Genomic DNA, 24,337 nt, shown 5'->3' on the forward strand with positions numbered 1-24,337 from the left:
AGCTATTTTTATATGAAATTTTTGCTCAGAATGTCTTCAGGAATAAGTTCCGTAAAGGACGGTAAATCCTCGTGAATCACCCTGTATATTTATAAATTAGATTGATGTCTAGGCCTAACCTAGAGGTGTTGAAAGTTTGTTGGAGGAAGTACACGCACAACATAAGTTGGATATATAACATGAGGCCTTACACCATGCGATTTTGGACATAGTTTTGGTGTGTAGAACTACCCCACAAAGTTTGTCACTTTTTGGGGACACCCTGTATAAAATATATATTTTTTTTGTGATGTCTAGGCCTAACCTAGAGGTGTTTAAAGTTTGTTGGAGGAAGTACACGCACAACATAAGTTGAATATATAACATGAGACCTTACATCATGCGATTTTGGATATAGTTTTGGTGTGTAGAACTACCCCACAAAGTTTGTCACTTTTTGGGGACACTCTGTATAAAATATATATTTTTTGTGATGTCTAGGCCTAACCTAGAGGTGTTGAAACTTTGTTGGAGGAAGTACACGCACAACATAAGTTGGATATATAACATGAGACCTTACACCATGCGATTTTGGACATCGTTTTGGTGTGTAGAACTACCTCATAAAGTTTGTTGCTTTTTGGGGACACCCTGTATAAAATATATATTTTTTGTGATGTCTAGGCCTAACCTAGAGGTGTTGAAACTTTGTTGGAGGAAGTACACGCACAACATAAGTTGGATATATAACATGAGATCTTACACCATGCGATTTTGGACATAGTTTTGGTGTGTAGAACTACCCCACAAAGTTTGTCACTTTTTGGGGACACCCTGTATAAACTATATTTTTTTTTGTGATGTCTAGGGGTGTTATAAGGTGGTGAGTCACCTGCTCGAGGAGGCGCAGCTTGCGGCGGTGACTCTGCTCTCCGAGCCGGTCCACGTACTCGCGGAGCTCCTCGATCTCCTCCTTGACCTGCTGCACAGTGTCGAGCTCGTGCTTGATGGCCACCATGTCCCGCTTCACCTCGCTCACCTCGCTCTGGCACGACTCCACCGACTTGGTCAGCTCCTGCAGCTGCGAGCGGATCTCGCACAGCGCCACCGTCGTCTCCAGCTGCCGGTCCCCGCGCTGCAGTTCGTCCAGCTTCGCGCTCAGGTTCATACTCATGACGCTCACCTGCTTCTGTAGACTGCAGCCATGCATGGTCCTAGGTTACACACTACGCATGGCCCTCGCGTTAGTCACGACAGTGCGGGCCCCAACATGACATGACTCTACCAAACGCACCGTCGGGGACCTTACACGGCGGTCCTCAACGTCGCGAACATGGAACAGTACCGATCATACAAACACATCGTACAGACAGCCTATAGTCACCGTCAACTATGTGGGCGGTCCGGCTTGGAGCACTTCTGCGCACACACAGTCACGTGGTATCATTAACAAATCAGCAATAATCAGTTGCTAGGCACTAAGACAAAACAATGGCGGGAAGAGATCTAAAAGAAATGAGCCACGAACCTAATCCGTCACCTCCAAAATTTTCTCCCCTACTTTTCTCAGCATATTTTTCTAAATTATTGACGTCCACGTTCTTCGTTAGAAACACCTTTTACGGTAATTCGCTTCGCGATCGATCCTAATGTCTGCCAAGTGGCCTAACCTCTCCATGCTCTTTCGTGTGCAAAATCAAATACACTAGACCAGCCGTGGCGAAAATGTGACTCGCGAGCACATTGTGGCTTGCTATGATAGCTGTGCATTTCTCTTGCTTCCTACCTCCTCCAATCCCCACCCTCTCACTCACTGGAGTCAAACTCCGTTCCATTTGTATTTGTCTCTGACCTGCGAGTGGCATATCGCCGCAATGTCTCTCTCGAAACCAAATACCTCTACAAAAACAGGATGGGAGGACGCAATTTGTTGCTGCCAATATGATGAGTAGACTTCGTTGAATTGCCACACGCAGCATGCAATCAGGTTGCCGGTGTACGGTATTATAGAAGAGATGGGCGACCTCCCGGTCTCGTAGTATAAGCAGTTCATGTTAAGAGTTGTGACCGGTCCAAATAGACAGAGCAGCTACAGCTAATGTGTACCTATGTAAGCACTTGTTTTTGCATTACTGTGGTTGGAATAGTCAAAGCTTAACATTTGTTCAGTGCAGACAAGAATTCAATCAAGCATGCTACAATGAGAGTGTTGCTGTTCCAAATAATTGCCCCTGGAATACCCTTACCCCCGCAGCCAGTCTTGAGCCATTGGGAGACGTGGTTGGATGCTGTTAATTATTATGCAGAACATTACGGCAAAATAATGGAGGTAATTGATGCATTGGATAGCACAGACAGTTCCGCTGTTGCAGCTGTAAAATCGTTGCCTTCTGAACATCTATTGGAAAATATTCTGTTCATTGATTCTGATTTTAAAATCGTATCCAAAAGCATCACCCTATTACAATCATATAAACTACAACTCTCAGAAGCCCTTAATATAGTGGATAAAATATCACAAACCGTTATCCAAAGTAACAATTCACTAATTTCAGAAAAAGTTTAATGTAAGTTGAGAAATATTATTGCTAAAAATTCTGCCTATTCACAACTTCGTATTATAAATGATGTACTATCAGGTCACGACAAGACGTCTGAAGTTGGTGTACTAAAAAGTAGTAACTTCCCGTTCTTCAAATATGCACCTATTACATCGTGTGATGTCGAATGTACATTTTACCAATATAAAAACTGTTTAAGTGACCATCGGAGGAGGTTCACTTTGCAGTCGCTCAAAATGTACGTAACTCTTTACTGTAATGCACATATTCAAGGATGATGTGAGTATATTACATTAAATTTTAAGAGTTAATATATCTCACTAAAAAATAATTGTGTATTTACATGTTTACACATTTCCTACTTCAATGATCATTCATTATATTTCTTGAATGCAGGATACAGGTTTTATTGTAACCGCAGTATACTGCTCAGTGTTTACATTAGAGGCATACTCCATCCTTTGCACGGCCCCTTCTCATACAATCTATACCGCGTGCGCAGTAAACCTTACGATTCTCGTGGCAATTACACGAAGTCTAATGATGAGAATATTGAATGTATGATTTGTTCATAAGTATTACGAGGAAAACGGTTGTATAACATAAAACGGCATTATACTACATGTTATCAGTGAAACATCAAAAGGTTAAGTGTTATCATCATCATCATCATCATCATCTCTGTATGTCAATCCTTTTTCAGCAGATGTACGACTAGTGCTGTTAGATCTTCAATTTAAACTCACAGATTTACAATGTGATGTTAAATGAAAGCTAGATGTAAGGACTTGACGAATGTTGAACTTTTCAAATCTTTGCAAAAAATAAATATCCTAAGCTTCGTTCTTTCGTTTGCTCTGTTGAAGCCATGTTCGCTACAACTTACGTTTGTGAAAAATCATTTTCAACAATGGAAATAGTAAAAACCAAATTTAGATCACGACTGACAGACAAATACCTTCGTGATCAACTACGACTGGCAGTAAGTGACATAATTCCTGATTTTGAAACTCTGTCGCAGAGACATTCTGAAGACACTTAATTTTAGCTTGTGATAATGTGTCCTATGTTTTCTTATTCATTCTTTTCTTCGTCACAGGTACTAATTTATAACCTTATACTGTATAAAATTATATTTAAGTGCTTGACGTAAAGAAAATGTGAATCCGTTAATAAGTCAGACAGTTGCTTCTCTTCCCCTTCGGGTGTCCGCCTCCCTCCATAGGTGCTATGCACGTTGCAGGTTACACAGTGGTTCGGCGCACGATCACATTTTCGCCACGGGTGTACTAGACTCTCGCTAATCCAGCCTGCTCCTAGTGTGCTTTGTATCATTTCTTGCATAATAGTTTTTGGGAATTTTGCATCGGTGCCATGTGTTATACTGTATTACTTACACACGTTATGCTGTACATATACACGCACCGGCCACATGTGGAACTTTCTAGTTTCGATTTAGAAGTGCCAGTGGAGCGTTATTTTCTTTTAACAGAGGAGAGACCCCGAAGGCTTACACTGCAGCTTGAGGCTTATTGTGCTTATTACTCCTGTTCTGTGAATAATATTTGTACGGCCGAGCTCTTGTACAAGTACTGTTCTCCAAGAAGGAGATAAACCATGAAAGGAATGTGCTTACTATTGCGTCATATATTGAAGCAGTGGCGGTGTGTCAATAAGAGCACAAGAGCACGTGAACACCTTGTTTCCATTAATGCACGACTAGTTTTATTATGTAATATCATATTGATGTAGTGGGGATGTATAATACCAGAATCGAGTATTTTAAAATTCCCGCATCTTGCATAAACTTCTTATGTAAACTTGGCAACATCCGTTCACGTACAAGCCGTGCTCTTTTCAAGAAGGTTACAGGAATTTCACGCATGCGTGGGAGAAAATTGTCTTTCGCTGTCGCTTATGACTCGTCAAGAGCACAAAGTATTAAGTGAACAGTGAATCTATCCTACAGATGTCAGGTGCATCGAAGCCTATCATTCACATGCTGTCTCTCGAGGAGGAAATTTAATAGTCCGTATTTTAGCCTGTAGTTGTCAGCATCTCACTGTCGGAATGTTTACGTTGTGTGGATGTATGTACAGTGCTGCTACGAGAGTGTAGTTTGTGAATTACTAAATAATACATCAGTGTCATCCAAAGAGTTAGAAAGAGAAGAATACTAGCATAGTTTGGCTTTCAAACACGTGCTGGCTGAATGTGATGGTGGTATGAATTTAAATATCTGTATGGTGGTGTATATTATTTAAGAATAATATTTACTGGCATGTATTTATAGTAATCAATCTATTCGAATGGGATTACAGTACTGGTATAGGCTATAGTGTATCAGTGTGTTGTGAATCAAAATATATTACTGAACACAAGCTTTTATAAATAACGGAATTGTGGTATGTATTAATTTTTAACAAACGTAAACAATGAACTCTGTTCAAGTAATTTTGAACAGTGAAGAACTGGGTAAACCGGCTTACGAGGAAAAATTTGAAATAAAATGACTGGGTTTCATCATCATCATCATCATCATCATCATCATCATCATCATCATTATTATTATTATTATTATTATTATTATTATTACATGTTTAGAATTTATATAAGGTTTTTTCGGTAGTGAAATATTGGAATCATAACATTTCGTATAGGCTAAACGTACGATTTCAAACTTTCTTCGATTTTGGAACACAAAATTGTGAAAACACACAATATTTTATCACGAACCGCCACTGTATTGGAGCGAAGTAGATAGATAATATTATCGTTATAACATCAGTTTAAAAAACATGCGCTCTCCTGCATATGTTATTTCCTGTATGGAGGGATTTAAAGATCAGGAGATTAACCGTGATCAAATTTTGTAACTAGGGTAGTATAAATATGTATCAGTGTTATCGCTTTTGCTTTGAGAGTTAGCCAATGGAGAAGCGTGTACCGACGTGTGTGACCTTACGACACCTTATGACATCAACATTCATTCACAGCATTACCCGCTGCGTCTCATTCCCCTGAGACTTTCTCCTGGTTGGAGTACAGTACAGCACGCCGCATAGTGGACCTGGTATAGATGAGTTCCGCGCCGTGGCCTAAGGCATCCTGCCTAGGACTCGCGTTACGGAATGCACGCTGGTTCGGGTCCTCACGGGGGAAGGAATTTTCTCACGACATTTCGGCCAGTGTATGGGACCGGTGCCACCCAGCATCGTGATGCACTTGGGGAGCTACGATAGGTGGCAAAATCCGGTTGCGAAAGCCAGCTATAACGGCTGGGAGGGTCATCGTGCTCACCACACGATACCTCCATTCTGGTTGGATGATCGTCCACCTCTGCTTCGGCGTGTGAGTGTGAGGCCAGCAGCCGGTCTAGGCCCTTCACGGGCTGTAGCGCCACGTATTATTATTATTATTATTATTATTATTATTATTATATATGGTATAGATGATGATGATGATGATGATTATTATGTGAATTAATGATGGCGAAATGAGTCCGAGATCGAACGCCTAAAGTCATTCAGCAATTGTGCTTCAATTTGTTGAGGGAAGACCCCCGGAAAAACCCCCGGCAAGGTTATTGTCTTAATCAGGATTGGAACCCGGGCCCGCTAGTTTACGGTCAGACGTGCTAACCGCTACTCCACAGTGCTGGACTGAGTGAAGCGGTTAGCGAAGCTGATAACATTAAATTTAATGACATTTGTAAGCACTCTCAGTAATCTAGTAATCTGGTCCTCTCGCTAATCGGCATCTCTGTGTAAGGAATGACCGGATTAGCAAGAGTCTACTGTATATTGTAAATTAGAAACATACTAGAACGCGGAATGCTCTGCTGCACATGCTAACATAATATACCGTAGCTAAAAACTTACAAGATTATCTCTTAAAATAAGACGCAAGTTTTTAACGGCGGAAACAAACTGATAACTTACAGGGCTAACGGCTTCAGCAGCTGGGTACGTGGCTCTAATGAGTGCACTGATTAATTAACATGAAGACATGAGAACTACTCCATTTGCCATTACAATTCACTCTGGCTCTAACCCCCTATATATTTGAGTGTCGCGCTTACTGAAAGGTGGCTGTAAACAAAAGTAACAGTACGAAATTTCCCCACTGGCTACCGGAGAAGAAACATGGCTAGCGGAAGAGTAAGCTTAATGTAATTCCCATTAGTAATTTAATGCTATATGATTCACGGTTGAACTTGACTTTTAATATTTTCAAACAGTGAATGACTCTTGTTCCGTCTGTATCTGCAATAGTAGTGAATTAGTAGTTGCTAAGAGACATTACAGTAACAGTCAATATGGCATTAAATAAACGTGAGAAAGCATTTTGTGTGTTATAGTATGTAAGAACATCGTCCATTGTGACTGTGCAGCTACAGATGAATGAGGACAGTAATAATTACATTTTTCAATAAGACGGCTGTCCGGCTCATTACCACAATGATGTACGACGCTAACTCAACGTAGGACAAGAAGACGCCCTAATGCGGTGGCCACCCAGGTCACCGGATTTAACACTTTTTTCTTGTGAGGATTTTTGAAGGGCATTGTTTTTGTATTCCCACTCCCTGGTAACCTTCAAGAACACCGCTGCTGTGGCACTGATCGAACGTGATATGCTGACACGCGTGTGGGAAGAAATGGATTATCAGCTAGATGTCTGCTGTATCAGCAAGAGTGGACACATTGAGCATTTGTGAGATATGTAAAAAAGAACTTGGGTAGTTTAACTACATTTTATTATTCTGTGTAATAAAATTTAGTATCCGTTGCTTAGTTTATTTGTGGTAAATTTCTAAAATGTTTTACGGACTTATGAAACTGGGAGACGTATTATGCTGGTGTATCCCTGATACAACTCGGAATTCTTTTCTTTGATACGGACGAGGAGCTCAAAGACTAGCACAACAGTGTCTAGTAGGCTTATTGTGCCTCACCAACCATATACTTGAAATTACTTTGAAGTCAGAACAGTTGCACTTTTGTAGATAACGTGACTCAGATGTATGGTATCGTATGTCCATTCGGCTTGCATGATCTAACGTTCCGGGGGAGTCCCACCAGACTACCCTTCCACTCACCCCTCGAAAACTTACTACGCCTTCTCAGACTGATGCCATTTGTATTACAGTACATCACACTGTTTTGAGTGAATGCTATTGAAATGATAATTTAGAGCCCGGATGTTTGGCAAAATGCCTTTTTTATTGGGTGGGAGTAAATCATTATTTGCATAGATATAAATGTGATTTGGAGTAAATCAAAGTGATAGGGCCAATTTTTATTGTGCCTATTTTGCCTTTTTAAGGTGGTTTTTTTTACTAATAAATGCCTTTTTTTTTTTTTTTGTAATTTTAAAGCAATATTTCTTGTTTATTTGCAATTTTATAATTAATTATAATGTAATGTGTATGAAATTTAAATATTTGAAACAGTGACAAACTTCACTTACAATAGTAAATAAAAGTAATTTATTTCGGTCCTTCATCTGCTAATAATCGTGCTTTAACAGTCGTACTATTGGTGTAATATGAATAATGATCGACAATCCACAGTTAATATAATATTGTCATGTCTTAACCGATACCAACAATCAGCTTTATAATTTTAAATATTAAGCCCGTTCTCATAGAAGTTGTCACGTAGCATTTCCAATTGTTTGCTTTCATATTTTTCAAATTTTACTATTACAATTTTGTGTTACACGTGTTTGTTATTCTAGGAGAAAGGAACAGTCAGTTATTGTCGGGTGACAGAAGGTATAAGATTGGATAGCTAGAATGCCTAAATTCAGTAAACCATTGCAAAGTAAACTTCATGATTACGTTAGTGAATTTGGTGCCCATGTATTTTCAACCGATGGAACAGTTTTTTTTTTTTTTGAGTTGGTTATTTAACGACGCTGTATCAACTACTAGGTTATTTAGCGTCGATGAGATTGGTGATAGCGAAATGATATTTGGCGAGATGAGGCCGAGGATTCGCCATAGATTACCTTGCATTCACATTACGGTTGGGGAAAACCTCGGAAAAAACCCAACCAGGTAATCAGCCCAAGCGGGGATCGAACCCGCGCCCGAACGCAACTTCAGACTGGCAGGCAAGCGCCTTAACCGACTGAGCCACGCCGGTGGCTTGGAACAGTTTTGTGAAAAGACAGTTAATCACGAATAAAAGTATTTTATAAGTCAACATGTGTCACCTAGAAGTAAATATGTGAGTTATGTAGATATAATTGAAATTTATTGCTAAAATATATTATTCCTTTTTTAAAATTTATAATACCTTTTTCAAAGATTATTGTGCCTTTTTTAACGTTTTATTGCCTTTTTTGCCTGCCTATTTTAAGTGTTATAAATGCCTAAACATTCGGGCTCTAATAATTATGACAAATTATTCATGAGGGTAACTGCCCTTAATTTAGGGTTGCCATAACATGCAAAACATTGTAATAATCAGGCTTAGGATTCGAGACAACTTAAGAATGAAGTGAAGTTACAGTGCAACAGAATACAGATGGAGTGAGGTGGCGAGTTGAGTTTTGCTTACATGTACGTTAGTACACAATCCGGTTCTTGATCAGAGGTACAGAATATTTCAGTCTCTCCCTACAAAACGAACTCAGGTCATCACAGTGCATTTTCAATTCATTTATAGTGAACAGTTTTTCGGACTAGTTGCAAGTACAGTATGTACGTGGTTGTTCATTGTAACGCTAACGCCTTCAACGTCGCCGAGGGACATGAAAACTTGTGAGGTTATGTACAGGGCCGGGTATTTATGGAGATCGCGAAAATCACAACATAATAGAATGTTAAATGTTACGTTTTATTTAACGACGCTCGCAACTGCAGAGGTTATGTCAGCGCCGCCGGATGTGCCGGAATTTTGTCCCGCAGGAGTTCTTTTACATGCCAGTAAATCTACTGACATGATCCTGTCTCATTTAAGCACACTTAAATGCCATCGACCTGACCGGGATCGAACCCGCAACCTTAGGCATAGAAGGCCAGCGCTATACCAACTCGCCAACCAGGTCGACGACATAATAGATATACAATAGATTTTTACAAATCTTTACGAATTAAGTGATTCTGATTAATAATAATATGCGGATAGAACAATCGCGACAAATCGCGAAATAGAGCTCTAATAGCGAAATATGAACACATTCGCGAATTATTACTATTGCGTCGTTTTATAGCGAATTTCATATTCTGAGTTTTTTTCCGGATATTTTTTCATTTGAATTTGTTATATATCCAAATAGGCTACATTACATGGTATTTTTTTTATTTTATTGGGTTATTTTACGACGCTGTAACAATATCTAGGTTATTTAGCGTCTGAATGAAATGAAGGTGATAATGCCGGTGAAATGAGTCCGGGGTCCAGCACCGAAAGTTACCCAGCATTTGCTCATATTGGGTTGAGGGAAAACCCCGGAAAAAACCTCAACCAGGTAACCTGCCCCAACCGGGAATCGAACGTGGTCCACCTGGTTTCGCGGCCAGACGCGCTGACCGTTACTCCATAGGTGTGGACTACATGGTATTCCAGGTGTTCTGATCACATTAGCGAACTCAAAAGGCGGAGAATTCAACATTTCACTAATAAATTTGAAAGTGTTAATTTGAGAGCTGCAAGTTTTTTTTTTCGTTTTTAATTAATGTGTGTTAAATAAAGTCTTAATCCAACAAATATTGCCTATTGGCCATACCGCACTTTTACCAGAATCCAACAAACTTTTAATGTTGATTATTTGGAAAGTAATATTCATACAGAGTTTATACTCCAGTTCCAAAATAATTGTATTTTTCAAAATTTTCATTAATCTCCGCCAAGAGTACAATTCAATCTCCGCCGACACCAATATTAAAAAACACAAATGATAAAATTAATCTCCATAAATACCTGACCCTGGGTATGTATCCTACTTCATTTTCCACCGTCACTAGATTGTACTATTAACAGTAGAATATAACGAAGCACATTAACGTCGTTGTTTACATTCACAGTATTTCCGTCTATTACAAGTATATTCAAGGAACTCTATAGTCAAGTAGTGCGTACATTGCTTGCTAAAGTGTGCCGGATCCTATGATTCGTAATAATGATTACAAAAATATTAATTATTTATAATTTGAAAAATATATGTGCATAGCCTATTATTTTTTCCTGTCTATTCTTCTCTGACATGCGCAATGAGGAAAGAAGGTGGAATGAAGACAAGAAACAGGAAACCCCTCGAGAAACTGTTTGGAATCTTGGTTTTGTCCATCACAAATACAACTCAGCCATCGCGGGTTATCGAAAACGGGCCGGCACTCATTGCAAGCCAGTGCTCTGCCAACTTAGATACCAAAACGGCTTAGCCACGAGATTATCTGACATTCGCCTTACAGTTGGGGAAAACCTCGGGGAAAACACCCAACATGGTAATCAGCCTTAGAGGGATTCGAACCAACGTTCGAGCCTTGCTTTGTATCACGAATCCAACTGCTACTCCTGAGTTATATCAGTGGCTGTTTCTGCAACTGTGACATGGTGTAACATTATAAAAACCTTGTGCTTCATCATCCAACTTATAACTGAACCAAAGTGGCTCTCGTGACCAGGTGATTGTGTGTGCGCAGAATCTCTCTCAGTGGGGCCACCTTCGTAACTGACGGACACTATAGATGTGGAGTCTTCTAGGCTGTCTCATGTAGACACTTCGTCGGGACACACAATTACAATTTCATCTTCAACAAAACAGCAAATGTGGCTAAACAACAACGTGAAAAGATTGGATTTCAGTTGTAAGTGTGCTATTAAATAACATCAAAATTCAAGTAGAATAGAAGCTGGTTCGCATGCTCGTGTTGACAGTCGCCAGCGATAGTTTTTCAAAGATTTCAGAAGCTGGCCAAATAAAGATGGTACACTGCACAGCCATGCTACCTACCCCAGCTGCATGCAGTGGACTGTCACGTGTAAATGATGTACATGATTCGGACAGTATCAGTCTCAGTAAACTGGGTGCAAATTTGTTATCATCTAAAGAGCCTGCTAAAAGCACAAATGCAAAAACCCATAATTTCACTTATTTCGCTTTTGGCCATCAAAAGCCTCAAATGTTTACCAGCGGGCAACAACTTCCTAAGCATACAATATACGAGGGGCATTCGAAAAGTAACGGCCGGTATAATATTATTGACTACAAAAAAATCCGAATAGATTGTCGTAAACACAATAAGAGAATCACTGAAGCCATTTGTCAGCTCGTGTGATTATTTTTGTTAGATATATTTATCAAAATGAGGAAACCAATCGACATTATAGTAAGCAAAGAAAATGTGGTATGGTTGTTTTCCTTTATGTAAGAAATTTAACCGTAAAAATTTACCAGCAGTTTTATCGGTTATTTGACTATTATCTAGTATAGAACTACGTGTGCGATCACACAACGGGAATACAAAGAGAACAAGGCTAATAAAAGAGGAAGACAAGGGAGATACAAGAGGATGACAAGGAGAACACAAGAGGGAAAGAAGGGGAATACAAGGTAAAGAAAAGGGAAATATAAAAGGAAGACAAGGGAAATAAAGAGAAAAGCAAGAGGAATTCAAGAGGAAGACAAAGAGAATACAAGAGGAAGACAAAGAGAATACAAGAGGAAAACAAAAAGAATATACGAAGAAAACAAGAAAAAAAACAAGGGGAATACAAGAGGAAGATAAGGGAAATGGAAGACGAAAACAAAGGGAATATAAGAAGAAAACGAGGAAAATGCAAAAGGAAGACAAACGGAAGACAATGGGAATACAAAGGAAGACAAAGGGAATAAAGAGAAAGACAAGGGGAATACAAGAGGAAGATAAGGGAAATGGAAGACGAAAACAAAGGGAATATAATAAGAAAACGAGGAAAATGCAAAAGGAAGACAAACGGAAGACAATGGGAATACAAAGGAAGACAAAGGGAATAAAGAGAAAGACAAGGGGAATACAAGAGGAAGATAAGGGAAATGGAAGACGAAAACAAAGGGAATACAAGAAGAAAACGAGGAAAATGCAAAAGAAAGACAAACGGAAGACAATGGGAATACAAAGGAAGACAAAGGGAATAAAGAGAAAGACAAGGGAAATACAAGAGGAATACAAGGAAAAACAAGGGAAATACAAAAGGAAGACAAGGGAAATACAAAAGGAAGACAAAGGGAACACAAGAGGAAGACAAAGGGAATACAAGAAGAAAAGGGAAATACAAGAGGAATACAAGGAAAAACAAGGGAAATACAAAAGGAAGACAAAGGGAATAAAGAGAAAGACAAAGGGAACACAAGAGGAAGACAAAGGAAATACAAGAAGAAGACAAGGGAAATACAAAAGGAAGACAAAGGGAATAAAGAGAAAGACAAAGGGAACACAAGAGGAAGACAAAGGGAATACAAGGAAAAACAAGGGAAATACAAAAGGAAGACAAATGGAATAAAGAGAAAGACAAAGGGAACACAAGAGGAAGACAAAGGGAATACAAGAGGAATACAAGGAAAAACAAGGGAAATACAAAAGGAAGACAAAGGGAATACAAGAGGAATACAAGGAAAAACAAGGGAAATACAAAAGGAAGACAAGGGAATAAAGAGAAAGACAAAGGGAACACAAGAGGAAGACAAAGGGAATACAAGAAGAAGACAAGGGAAATACAAGGGAAATACAAAAGGAAGACAAGGGAAATACAAAAGGAAGACAAGGGAACACAAGAGGAAGACAAGGGAACACAAGAGGAAGACAAAGGGAATAAAGAGAAAGACAAAGGGAATAAAGAGAAAGACAAAGGGAATAAAGAGAAAGACAAAGGGAATAAAGAGAAAGACAAAGGGAATAAAGAGAAAGACAAAGGGAATAAAGAGAAAGACAAAGGGAATAAAGAGAAAGACAAAGGGAATAAAGAGAAAGACAAAGGGAATAAAGAGAAAGACAAAGGGAATACAAGAAGAAGACAAGGGAACACAAGAGGAAGACAAAGGGAAATACAAGAGGATTACAAGGAAAAACAAGGGAAATTCAAAAGGAAGACAAGGAGAATACAAAGGAAGACAAAGGAAATACAAGAGAAATACAAAGGGAATTCAAGAGAAAGACAAGGGGAATACAAGAGGAAAACAAAAAAGAATACAGGAATGAAAGAAAAGGGAATGGAAGAGGAAAATAAGGGGAATAGAAGACGAAAACAAAGGGAATACAAGAAGAAAACAAGACAAACACAAGAGAAAGACAAAGGGAAATACAAAAGGAAGACAAGGGAAATACAAAAGGAATACAAAGGAAATACAAGAGGAAGACAAGACAAACACAAGACGAAGAGAAATAAAAGAGGGAGAGAAGACAAATACAAGAGGAAGGCAAGGTAAATGAAAGAGGAAGACAAGAGAAATACAAGAGGAAGACAAGATAAATACAAGAAAAGGGAAAAGGAAAAGGCAAGGGAAATACAAGAAGAAGACAAAGGGAATACAAGAGGACAAGAGGATGACAAAGGGAATACAAGAAGAAGACAAGAGGATGAAAAACGAAGTAAAAGAGGATGAAAAAGGAAGTAAAAGAGGAAGACGATGGAAATTCAAGAGGAAGACAAAGGGAATACAAGAGGATGACAAAGGGAATACAAGAAGAAGACAAGAGGATGACAAAGGGAGTAAAAGAGGAAGCCGAGAGAAATGCAAGAGGAAGACGAGGGAAATACAAGTAGATCAAGGAGAATAAAAGGAAATCAAGGAGAATACAAGGATATCAAGGAGAATACAGGGAGATCAAGGAGAATACAGAGAGATCAAGGAGAATACAGGGAGATCAAGGAGAATACAGGGAGATCAAGGAGAATACAGGGAGATCAAGGAGAATACAGGGAGATCAAGGAGAATACAGGGAGATCAAGGAGAATAGAGGGAGATCAAGGAGAATACAAGGAGATCAAGGAGAATACAAGGAGATCAAGGAGAATACAAGGAGATCAAGGAGAATATAAGGAGATCAAAAAGAATAAATATCAAGAAGAATATAAGGGGATCAAAGAGAATACAAGTAGATCAAAGATAATATAAGGAGAATATAAAGAGATCAAGGAGAATACAAGGAGATCAAAGAGAATACAAGATCAAAGAGAATACGAGGAGATCAAGGAGAATTTAAGGAGATCAATGACAATATAAGGAGATGAAGAATATTAGGAGATCAAGGAGAATACAAGGTGATCAATGGGAATACAAGGGGAAGGAAAGGAGAACAAGATGAAGAAAAGTAGAGGAAGATAATTACAAGGGGAACAAGAGGAATAAAAGGAGAACAAGAGAAATAGATATCAGGAGAGCAAGGACACCATTGTTACATTTTTACGTTACAGTCAATTTCCTCATCTAGTAAGGAGAGAGAGAATGTTCTATGTATGTCAAAGGAAAGTAGGGAACTAGCCCAAGCGAGATTCAAACCAATGCCCGAGCATAACGTCGAAACACTAGTCTTTCTCGTTACCCGTATACCACGTGAACAATCTGCGCGTGATTATTATATGTCGTTTTGAAGTCATGGTTGAAAATTGCAATAAGATATGGAACATTCTGCCTGCTGTGAAGTTCTGGCTGAGGTTTACTTTCGTAATTCAAAAACTCTCAGCCTCAGAAATTCATAATCAATTCTCAGAAGAGTATGGATCTACTATTATTAACGGAGGAGGGATCAAACAGTGGTGCAGACGTAGTTCAGAGATGGTATCACGAATTTTCACGATGAGGAAGAAAGTGGCAGGCCCTCTGTGGTCAGTTTTTGTAACATTTTCCAATATTGCATGACATTGCCGCAGAATACAGAGCTACAAAATCTGTGCAATATGGGTACCAAAGATGTTGATGGGCGTTCATAAAAATCAGTGCATAGTTTCAGCTCTGGCGTTCCTTTAATGCTATGAGACAGATGTGGATTGCCTACATCCCAATTACTGGCGACGAAACGTGGATTTCAGATACGAAAGTAGAAACGATACTACAGTCTATGCACACATATTCCCTTATACCAAAAAATTCAGCCATTTGGAACCAAAACGTGTATAGCAGCTCCTTTTGGTATTTATGAAAGAAGCGTTGATAACTGATCTCTTAGTGCGAGAAAACACAAAATATAAAGTCTTGCAAAGATACCCTAATATTTCGGATACTAATTAAAGAAACGAAAGACGTTGTATATTATAATATCCATGATTTCATCGTATCAAAACTCTACAAAGATGTTGATGCGAGATTGCTTTGATATAAATAATGAAACTTAAACGAGCCAATGGAGAAATTGATGCCGGCAAGAGGTCAGTACAAAAGATGACATCTATTCATAACACTGCTAGTTCCTACTCATACTTAAAGCTACAGATTTCTGTTGTAATCGGTGGAGTCAGTGTGCTGTGTGAGGATGTGAGGATGAAGTATTCTTTTTCGACATTTTTTGAAGTGGGACTTGTTCGACCATCCGCCGTACAGTCCTGACCTGGTTACAGTGATTACCACTTCTTTATGTACCTCAAGCAGCTTCCATGCTTAAATTCACAGCATTTCGTGAAAAACGGTGAATTGTTGGCTAACTTTATTAGCGACAAATTTATTTGAAGAGATATTAAAAAACTCGTGCAGCACAATCACGAATGTTTCAATTGTCATGGTGATTACATACAGAAATGATTGTAAGTAAAGCCTGGTTCATAAAAAACATAGTCGATAAATATTGTATAGCTGTTTCTTTCATGTCACGGATGTTACATTTTGACATGAATGTTAAGCCCGGTTTCTGTGATGGATTCCAAGGTGGCTGCGCGGATGGTTAGCCTGCGTGCTGACTGGCTGGTTCCCGTGTTGCCTACGGTGATGGTAGTTGTTCACACGGAGCTGGCTCTTTTCACAGTTCAAATTGGAAAATCATCTGCTGCTTCATCTGTTGTCAACACTCATGGTCAGAAAGAAACTAAACCGTGAGTGGAAAACAACTAAAGTCCTACATTAACAGTAGTAAATGTCGTAATAAAGTAATTAAGCCATAATTTCAAAACAGCTAAAGTCCGATATTTAATTGTTGTTTCTTAGAAACTAAAGAATATAGAAAAAAACAGGTTTAGATGGGAAACAACGAACATGGCGACATGGTTTTAGTGGTGATATGATATGATCATCTTTGGTTTCCAGCCTGCAAACCAACACGAAAAATAGCAAGGAAGCTACCCTCGAAATCCAGCAAGCTAGCCATTTACGGAGCCACCAGAGCGCATTACTTCCGGTGAGTGACCACGCAGGCGACCCATCCGCGCAGCCACCTTGGAATCCATCACAGAAACACGCACCGTCTGAATCGGCTTAAAATTAAAGTATAATAAGCTATTTGTTTTAAGTACGTAATGGTAGACCAGCCCTTACTTCCCGGACGACCCCAGTACGTCAAACCGCGCTTCAAAGCATTTTTTGATGCTCGAATATTAGAGACGCAGTGAAAGCTGTGCAAAATAACAAACACAAATGCCAAGCTTCATCGCTGCAGTGGGTGATAACTTCTGCTTCAAAGTCCACCTTTTATGTGAATATAAACCCACCATCACATATCATCACAGTCAACCGTTCCAGGAGAGGTCGGCGTCCCATACAAACCTGGATTACTCATCTTCAACTCCTGCCGCGTAAATTATCCTTGCCCGTCTCCTTTTCGAGGTCTTATATTTGCAACAGCATGCACGGTTACACCCAATTTACTTGTCGCTATACCTAGGTCACGTGGAGTAATGTATTTTTCACGTCTATCACTTCTTAAGACTGTACCGGGAACTTACATCAAATGTTGTTTTATCTATCAGTTTGTTCATGCAAACACTCATGCCAGTGTTGGAAACCCCATCTGTGACTGTCGGCTTTCACTATCACAAGAAGCAAAATACAGAAGGAAAAAAAAAGTCGAGTGTGGGACACACAGAAGTATCATGCACGCCCTCTAGTCGTATGGCTCAGAATAAAGTCGGCACGTGGAGCTGCGTCGTGGAGGTTTGCTGCCAAGTGATCGCATTACTGACTGGACGCCGGAACTTCAGCTTTCGGTACGCTTTATTCTGGGCCATTCTGTAGAGCGTGTGTGTTAAGCCTGTAAACTGAAAAGAACCAACAACAAACCTCCACTGAGATACTGCCAGCAGTCCTAAATTTTTGTCATATTATTGTTTGGTACTGAATTAAGCCAAAGCAATCAAAATGACGAAGGTCTTGGAAGCCTGAAGACACGTCAAGGGACGACGACGGGAGAGGCACTCGGTTGGCGTCGCTCCTGTATGTCACACACTCACCTCGACACCACATCATTATAGGCAAGGCAGTACTTTGGTTTGTTTAGGTGAAAAAAATAAAGTAGTTAGAGGTAGATATTTACCCGTATTCCAGGATGCCTCCACTATGAAGGAAACAAAGAAACGTATCAAAATGAAAGAATGGGTTCATTTGTTTTGAGGGAAAGGCGCCCCAGTGACTTCCGCCCCTGCTGACGCACAGAAAACAGCCAGTTGAATAGCTAATCTTTGTTTCCCGTCTACTATAACGGCTCGGAGTGGCCAGCCACTGAGGCGACCAGACATCTGACCTGCGAGTCGTGTTTCCAGTCAGTAATGTGATCGCGTTAACAAACCTCCAGCAACAAAAACAACACTGCACAGGTCAGAGCTCTACTGTGGGTCGAGTGGAGTTGAGACTAACCACTGAATTCAAACAAAACATCGATTCCACAACTTGATTCTACTTACTTCGATGAGAGCTGGTATCTGGGATTTCCTGTGTGTGCTGAAAGCAGAGAATATCTCACGTTTACTCTCCCACCTCTATCCTGTAATGATGTGTGTATCAGAACATGCCAGCATGCCAAACCAAAACATCTTCATCTAGTTTCTGTACAACCTTCCTTCCTCAAGTCTGCACGTCTTATATCATTCTGGAGGAGGTGTTGTCTCACTGTGGACGTGATAACACGTCTTAAATAAGGGGAAGCTACCCGAGATTAAGTGGCACAAGTGAACAAGTCCACCCACGCAACATGGCAAGTAAAAAATTCTACCATGAAAGCCAAAAGTAATTTGGTTCATCACATCGGCCTTATTTGAAATGAAGGCATGCACCTTAGAAGAGTCCTGCAACACATAACCATTGGGAAACTCCAGAAAGCATTCAACTGGCTGAGATGTATGTGTGTGTCTATTCTGTGCATGATCCTGTGCATGCACACACTCTGCTACCGCAGGAACAATAAGCACAGTATGCCCTCTACTCATGCTGCGGAAACATCCCCTTCAGTAGGTTCTAGGAGGTGCTGACACTTCTGGAAAGCTGCATTTACATTTCATCATGCGGAAATATGGTAACAACAGGAATATATAGTAGGTATAAATGTTTTGTGAATGTGTATATGTTCGTGTGGTTGTGAGTGTGCGTTCAACTCACTGGTTATTCACGTCAGAGGAAGCCAAATGAAAGAAAACACCTGGGAAGAATGCAAAGCTTCAGGAGTAAATCGGCGTGCTGTGGGTCATGCAACCAACACTGCAGCCAACACAACCACCCAGCACAGTATGTACAAATGACTGCACTCCAAAAGTAAGTGGCATCACTTAAAATGTGATATTTTATGCTGAAAAACAAAAAACCGATAGATTTAGCTCTCTGAGCTCCTTCAAGAAAGTAAGAAAAAAAAACTTGTTTGGTGTAAAAAGAACGTGACAATGTTAAATAAAAAGCAGTGTAGGTCACTGTGAAAAGGAAAAAGAGTGAAAGTAGCCTCAATAATGTTAAGTGCAGCAAAAAAAAAAGAGAAGGGTATGAATGCTGCCTGCAAGAGCGAAAGGATAGGAAGATTGGTGAAGACGAAGAAGCCCTTACTTTTGGAAGCACAGCGTGTGTGAGAATGTGTCTTGGTGTAGCCGAGGCATGTTACATACCTCACAAGCAACTCCCTGAGAGTGGCTTCGTCTTCCTCCTGAATTTCTTCCTTCGTTTCATCACTAACCTTCCTCCGCCTGGTTGTCGGGTGGGCCTCCCGAGTTCTGGCGGTCAGCTTGAGCGGGGGGGACCTTGGTGCGGATGCCTCAAGATCGCCACTGTCGCCCACGGCAACATACTCCTGCAGTTCCAGAACTTCCGCTCCGGGAACCGGATGGACCTGTGCTTGAGCTACCTCTCTCTTGTGATAATGTTGTTGTTGTTGCTGGGCCGCCACAGATTTTCTCATGGATTTAATCCCTGGTCTCGTCTCGCCCATTCTCCTACCTGGGGACCCAAGCCATTACCACAACCACTGTCCTGCACACTGAATTCATTCATATGCCAATGGTTTTCAGATGTTTTGCGTCTACGACTACCTTGAATCCCACAAATTCTCGCGATTTTCTTGTACTGAGGAAGAACAGTGATGTAAAGTCAAGGGCATTTTCCCTTTTCAAAGGAAATTTTATTTCTACAGGAAAGGGCAAAAGGAAAGATGAATATGTTACTTAAATTCCCAGGAAATTTCGTGGTTCGGAAATATAATATAACAAAATGTATAACATTAAACTGATGATATTTTCTTTGAAAAGCTAAAATAACTGAATTACCATTTGTAATCCTGAATTTCAATTTAATATAGCAAAAAGGATTGATGTAGTTCCTTGCGCTATAAGGGCAAATAATGTTCGATATTGTTGATTCAACCAAATAACATGCTACTGAATTGTAAAATTTACGTTAGTGTAATTTGTTATGCGGAAATATTGGAAGCAATTGAATAAACATGAAAGCTTAATATTATTATGTTTGTTCCTGGAAATATTTCATATTTCTTGGGGAGATTTGTGTCTATTAATAATTCATTTCATAGATCACAATATGATGAAAGAACTAACCAAAGTCGTATTGCATTTAACTATAATCCTAAAATAATACTTAAGTACTCAGTTCGATATATGCTGGGTTTGCAGTGAAATACTGCCTTCGAGCAGAAAACTATGGATGAATGATTTTGAGACATAATATATTAATTATGCTAGTTGATGGCTCAAATACCGATAATGAAAATTTAATACTTCTGATTCATAGTTTTAATATTAATTTATAATGTTGGTATATGAAATATATCGTTAACCGCCATACTATTCTTTTGTTGCATTAACTCTAGCGCACAGACTTAACTATATCAAAAGAACTTAATTGAAGTGTTGTATTATGTTAAAGATAATGCCTTCGGAATATTTTAAAACTTTACTATATTCTCATACCATAAAATTTAATTTAATAAAATGCTCAATGTTTATATTACCCTTTTCTGAGAATGATGGAAAAAGTTCACGAAAATTGAGAAATTTTCCTCCACGTGCTATCACCAGCACGACAAGCTGCCGATACAGTTTGATCCCCTTTCATAACCATCTTATGTTCCATGAAATTTTTAACAAATATGTACAGAGAATTCAGTATACTTCTATAGACAAAAATTAATAAAATATAATCTTTAATGTTTACTACAATGCACTGAATATTTATACTTCAACATTTTTTAAATTATTTCCATATATTTTTCACCGGAACGAACTTCATAGTCTTACTCTAACATTTCTTTACAGTAATATGAGTCAGATTAGCTTTAATTTCAAGGTCATATCGCCACTATCGATTGTCTAGAAAGGTATATTGTTGTATATATTATATTTGTTCCATCTATCGGACAGTCCGCGTACCCCCATTGGTATTTCCATCTAGTTTATTAAACAAATGAGCATATTGTTGCCATTCTCGGAGCAATACTAAGTTGGGCAAAATTCGGTCAAGAAATTATACTGCAGTGAAAGGTAAAATTTGCCAAAAGAATTCACCGTCACTGAAGAAGAGTTTAACATTCCTTGCATTCAGTGAAATGAAAGTATGAAGACGACTGTCTTAAAGGCAAATTTGCAAAGATGAAGACCGAGGAAAAGTAACTTTTTCAGACACTAGAGGTCACAGCTCGTTACCACAGAGGGCAGTTTTAATTCTACCAAATACACTTCAACGACGATGGTTGCGACGCCGATGACGACGCTTCAGTTTGAAAACCATTGTCGGTTGCAATTAAGTCATCTTCCAAGTTAGATATAAACAGCAAGTTTTTGGACACATTACCAATTACTTGCAATCCAAATTTAATTTCAATTATAGGATTCTAGGAATTTAAATTAAACACTTTTTGTAAACTAATGCCCCAAAATGACAAGGTTTCACTTGTACCACTTCGAAACAGAAAGAAATGAGGACAGAAACTTAGTTTCTCGAATAACTCCGTAAGAGGGCACTCCAGTTTGATGATTTTTAACAATTATTGATTTGATTACTTGTTGATGCACAAAGTGGTTATATTCATTAAAGGACACTTGACTGAGTTTTTGGCCAAAATGGCAAAAACAAATTTTCTTTTACATAAATATGTTATTATGCATTTAACATTCTGCCCTATAGGTATTTAAGTGTGTGTTAAATGCGACAGGCTTATGTCAGTAGATTTACTGGCATATAAAAGAACTCCTGCGGAACAAAATTCCGGCACACTGGTGACTTTGATATAACCTCTTGTAGTTACGAGCGTCGTTAAATAAACCATAATTTAAATTATTCTGCCCTATATTTAGCCTCTGCCCACCATTTGTGAAGGTCTTGTGGCCATTTTTGAAATTCTACGCGCAGAACTTTTAAACCTACCACACCCATTAAAACTTTCGTTTTCTCAAAACTACGTTTTAGGTCAATAAAAAGGTCCCTAGCGGCTTCCATTTGTTCAGATTTACATGAAATTTTGCAAGAATACTCAGCATATATTCCAATGAAGTCAGTTCTTCAATGAAAAATTTTTACGGAGTGAATTTTTAACTTTTAAAAATTAAATAAAATTACGAAGCAAAAACTATATAATATATAAACATTTTTATTTAATTAACCAATGTTTAAACTTAATCATGAGATGAAGGTTCTTCACAGAAAATGTTAGAACGCATAAATTTACATCATTAAAATAACTGAAAATTAATATCTGAGGAAGTAAAATGAAACTTGATGACATCTGGTACTTACTTACTTACAAATGGCGTTTAAGGAATCCATAGGTTCATTGCCGTCCTCACATAAGCCCGCCATCGGCCCCTATTCTGTGCAAGATTAATCCAGTCTCTACCATCATATCCCACCTCCCTCAAATCCATTTTAATATTATCCTTCCATCTACGTCTCGACCTCCCCAAAGGTCTTTTGTCTTTTCCCTCCGGCCTCCCAACTAACACTCTATATACATTTCTGATTTCGCCCATACGTGCTACATACCCTGCCCATCTCAAACGTCTGGATTTAATGTTCCTAATTATGTCAGATGAAGAATACAATAACAGCTTGATACGAATCCATACACTAAACCTCGAAATGGGACTGATGACATCTGGTAATGTTGTATAGACAAAATAAACCCACCGAATTTGAAAGAAATTGACCAAAAACTTAGGAAGTTTCAAAACTCAGTATCAATGTCCCTGAAGTGCGATTGTGTCCTGAAAAAAAAATATATATACTTTTTTTGCCTACTCAAGATCGAGAGGGCCTGTGGAAAGTATTTTTCGAAACTTTACTTTTACTGAAGTTTGAGTCATTATAATAAATAGTTACAGTAAACGTGTATCAATCTTTCATGAAATACTGTATCTACAGCTTTATTGGCTCACATATACACCATCTCCAGGGTAGAAGACACTACAGGCATTTCTCCCAGCAGCAAAATTTCCTCCTCATGCTTGTAACTGAATTTTCCTAGAATAAAACTGTGTGTGTGCATGTGTGTATATATGCATGCATGTACACTGCCGAGCAAAAAAAAACACGCACAACACTTGAATAAATTTGAAATGACAAACCATAAGACAAATTATAACATTACTGTGGCTTCTATAGACCTGTTTGTGTTAGGCAAGTGTTAATTCAATGTTTTGGGACGGAGAGTATACCCATTGGGTGGTTTGTGACACCCACTTTGCCATTTCCTGTCCCTTACTTTATATTTATTGCTGTGCCATTAAAATTTACAACCCTAAACACAAACAGCCAAAACAAAGTTGCAACACTATTGTTTTCTTTTTTTGCTTCTAATGGAATTCTGAGATATTGAACTCAGTTTTAAACAACATTTAAGGCCCAATTGTATAAAACTCCCTGACTAAAGATCAACTTTGATCGTAGATCGAAAAGTGAACCGAGTTCAGACACTTCTTCTATTGTATAAAACTTTTCTGCGATCAAATTACCTAGGTTCAAATGCAATCTAAGTTCACGTGAAAAGGATCTGGCAACATCGAATAAACAGGTGAAATACGTGATGCGCGAACCATGTTATACAAGTTTGTTCAGTGTTGCCAATCTAGCGACTTTAACTCTTTTTCAACAAGAATTTCTTTTAACTTTTATATTGCTTAAATAGGGATTTAGTGACCTTTTAAGCACCCCAATAGTGACAAAATTTAATCTTTCTTTGTTGATAATGAGAAATCTACCGACTTTACAACTACTTTTTGGCGACTTTCCGTATACTCTGTTGGAGACACTGGTTTTTTGTGCAATGTAAATAATGGCGGACAATAAGAAGAAGGTTGACTGTTCTCCGAGTTGTTATCATGTTATGGTGTTTGATACTGCTAAACATAATAAAGCTTTATAAAACGACAATTTTCGTTTAGTAATACAGTAAATTGAAC

General features: G+C 38.8%; 1 protein-coding gene across 22 annotated transcripts in view; it reads right to left on the minus strand.

Annotated features, from left to right (window-relative positions):
• Nucleotides 1–24,337, minus strand: part of Glut1 (Glucose transporter 1) — a 122,584-nt gene that overhangs the window by 79,245 nt on the left and 19,002 nt on the right. For 15 of the 22 annotated variants that reach the window (XR_011330006.1, XR_011330005.1, XM_069814966.1 and 12 more), the window contains exons 2-4: nt 19,541–19,868; nt 17,989–18,009; nt 872–1,175 (exon numbers count right to left, since the gene is read on the minus strand). Coding sequence is in view for 20 of the 22 variants with exons in the window: in XM_069814966.1 (XP_069671067.1) it covers nt 872–1,175; nt 17,989–18,009; nt 19,541–19,860 (645 nt within the window). In the remaining 2 variants the exon portion in view is untranslated. Of the gene's footprint in view, nt 1–871; nt 1,206–17,988; nt 18,010–18,355; nt 18,393–19,540; nt 19,869–24,337 lie in introns of those variants that run through there. The other 7 variants (XM_069815017.1, XM_069815008.1, XM_069814999.1 and 4 more) reach the window with 7 other exon arrangements.

Source organism: Periplaneta americana, chromosome 2, assembly GCF_040183065.1.
Source record: "Periplaneta americana isolate PAMFEO1 chromosome 2, P.americana_PAMFEO1_priV1, whole genome shotgun sequence".
Classification (NCBI taxonomy): domain Eukaryota; kingdom Metazoa; phylum Arthropoda; class Insecta; order Blattodea; family Blattidae; genus Periplaneta; species Periplaneta americana.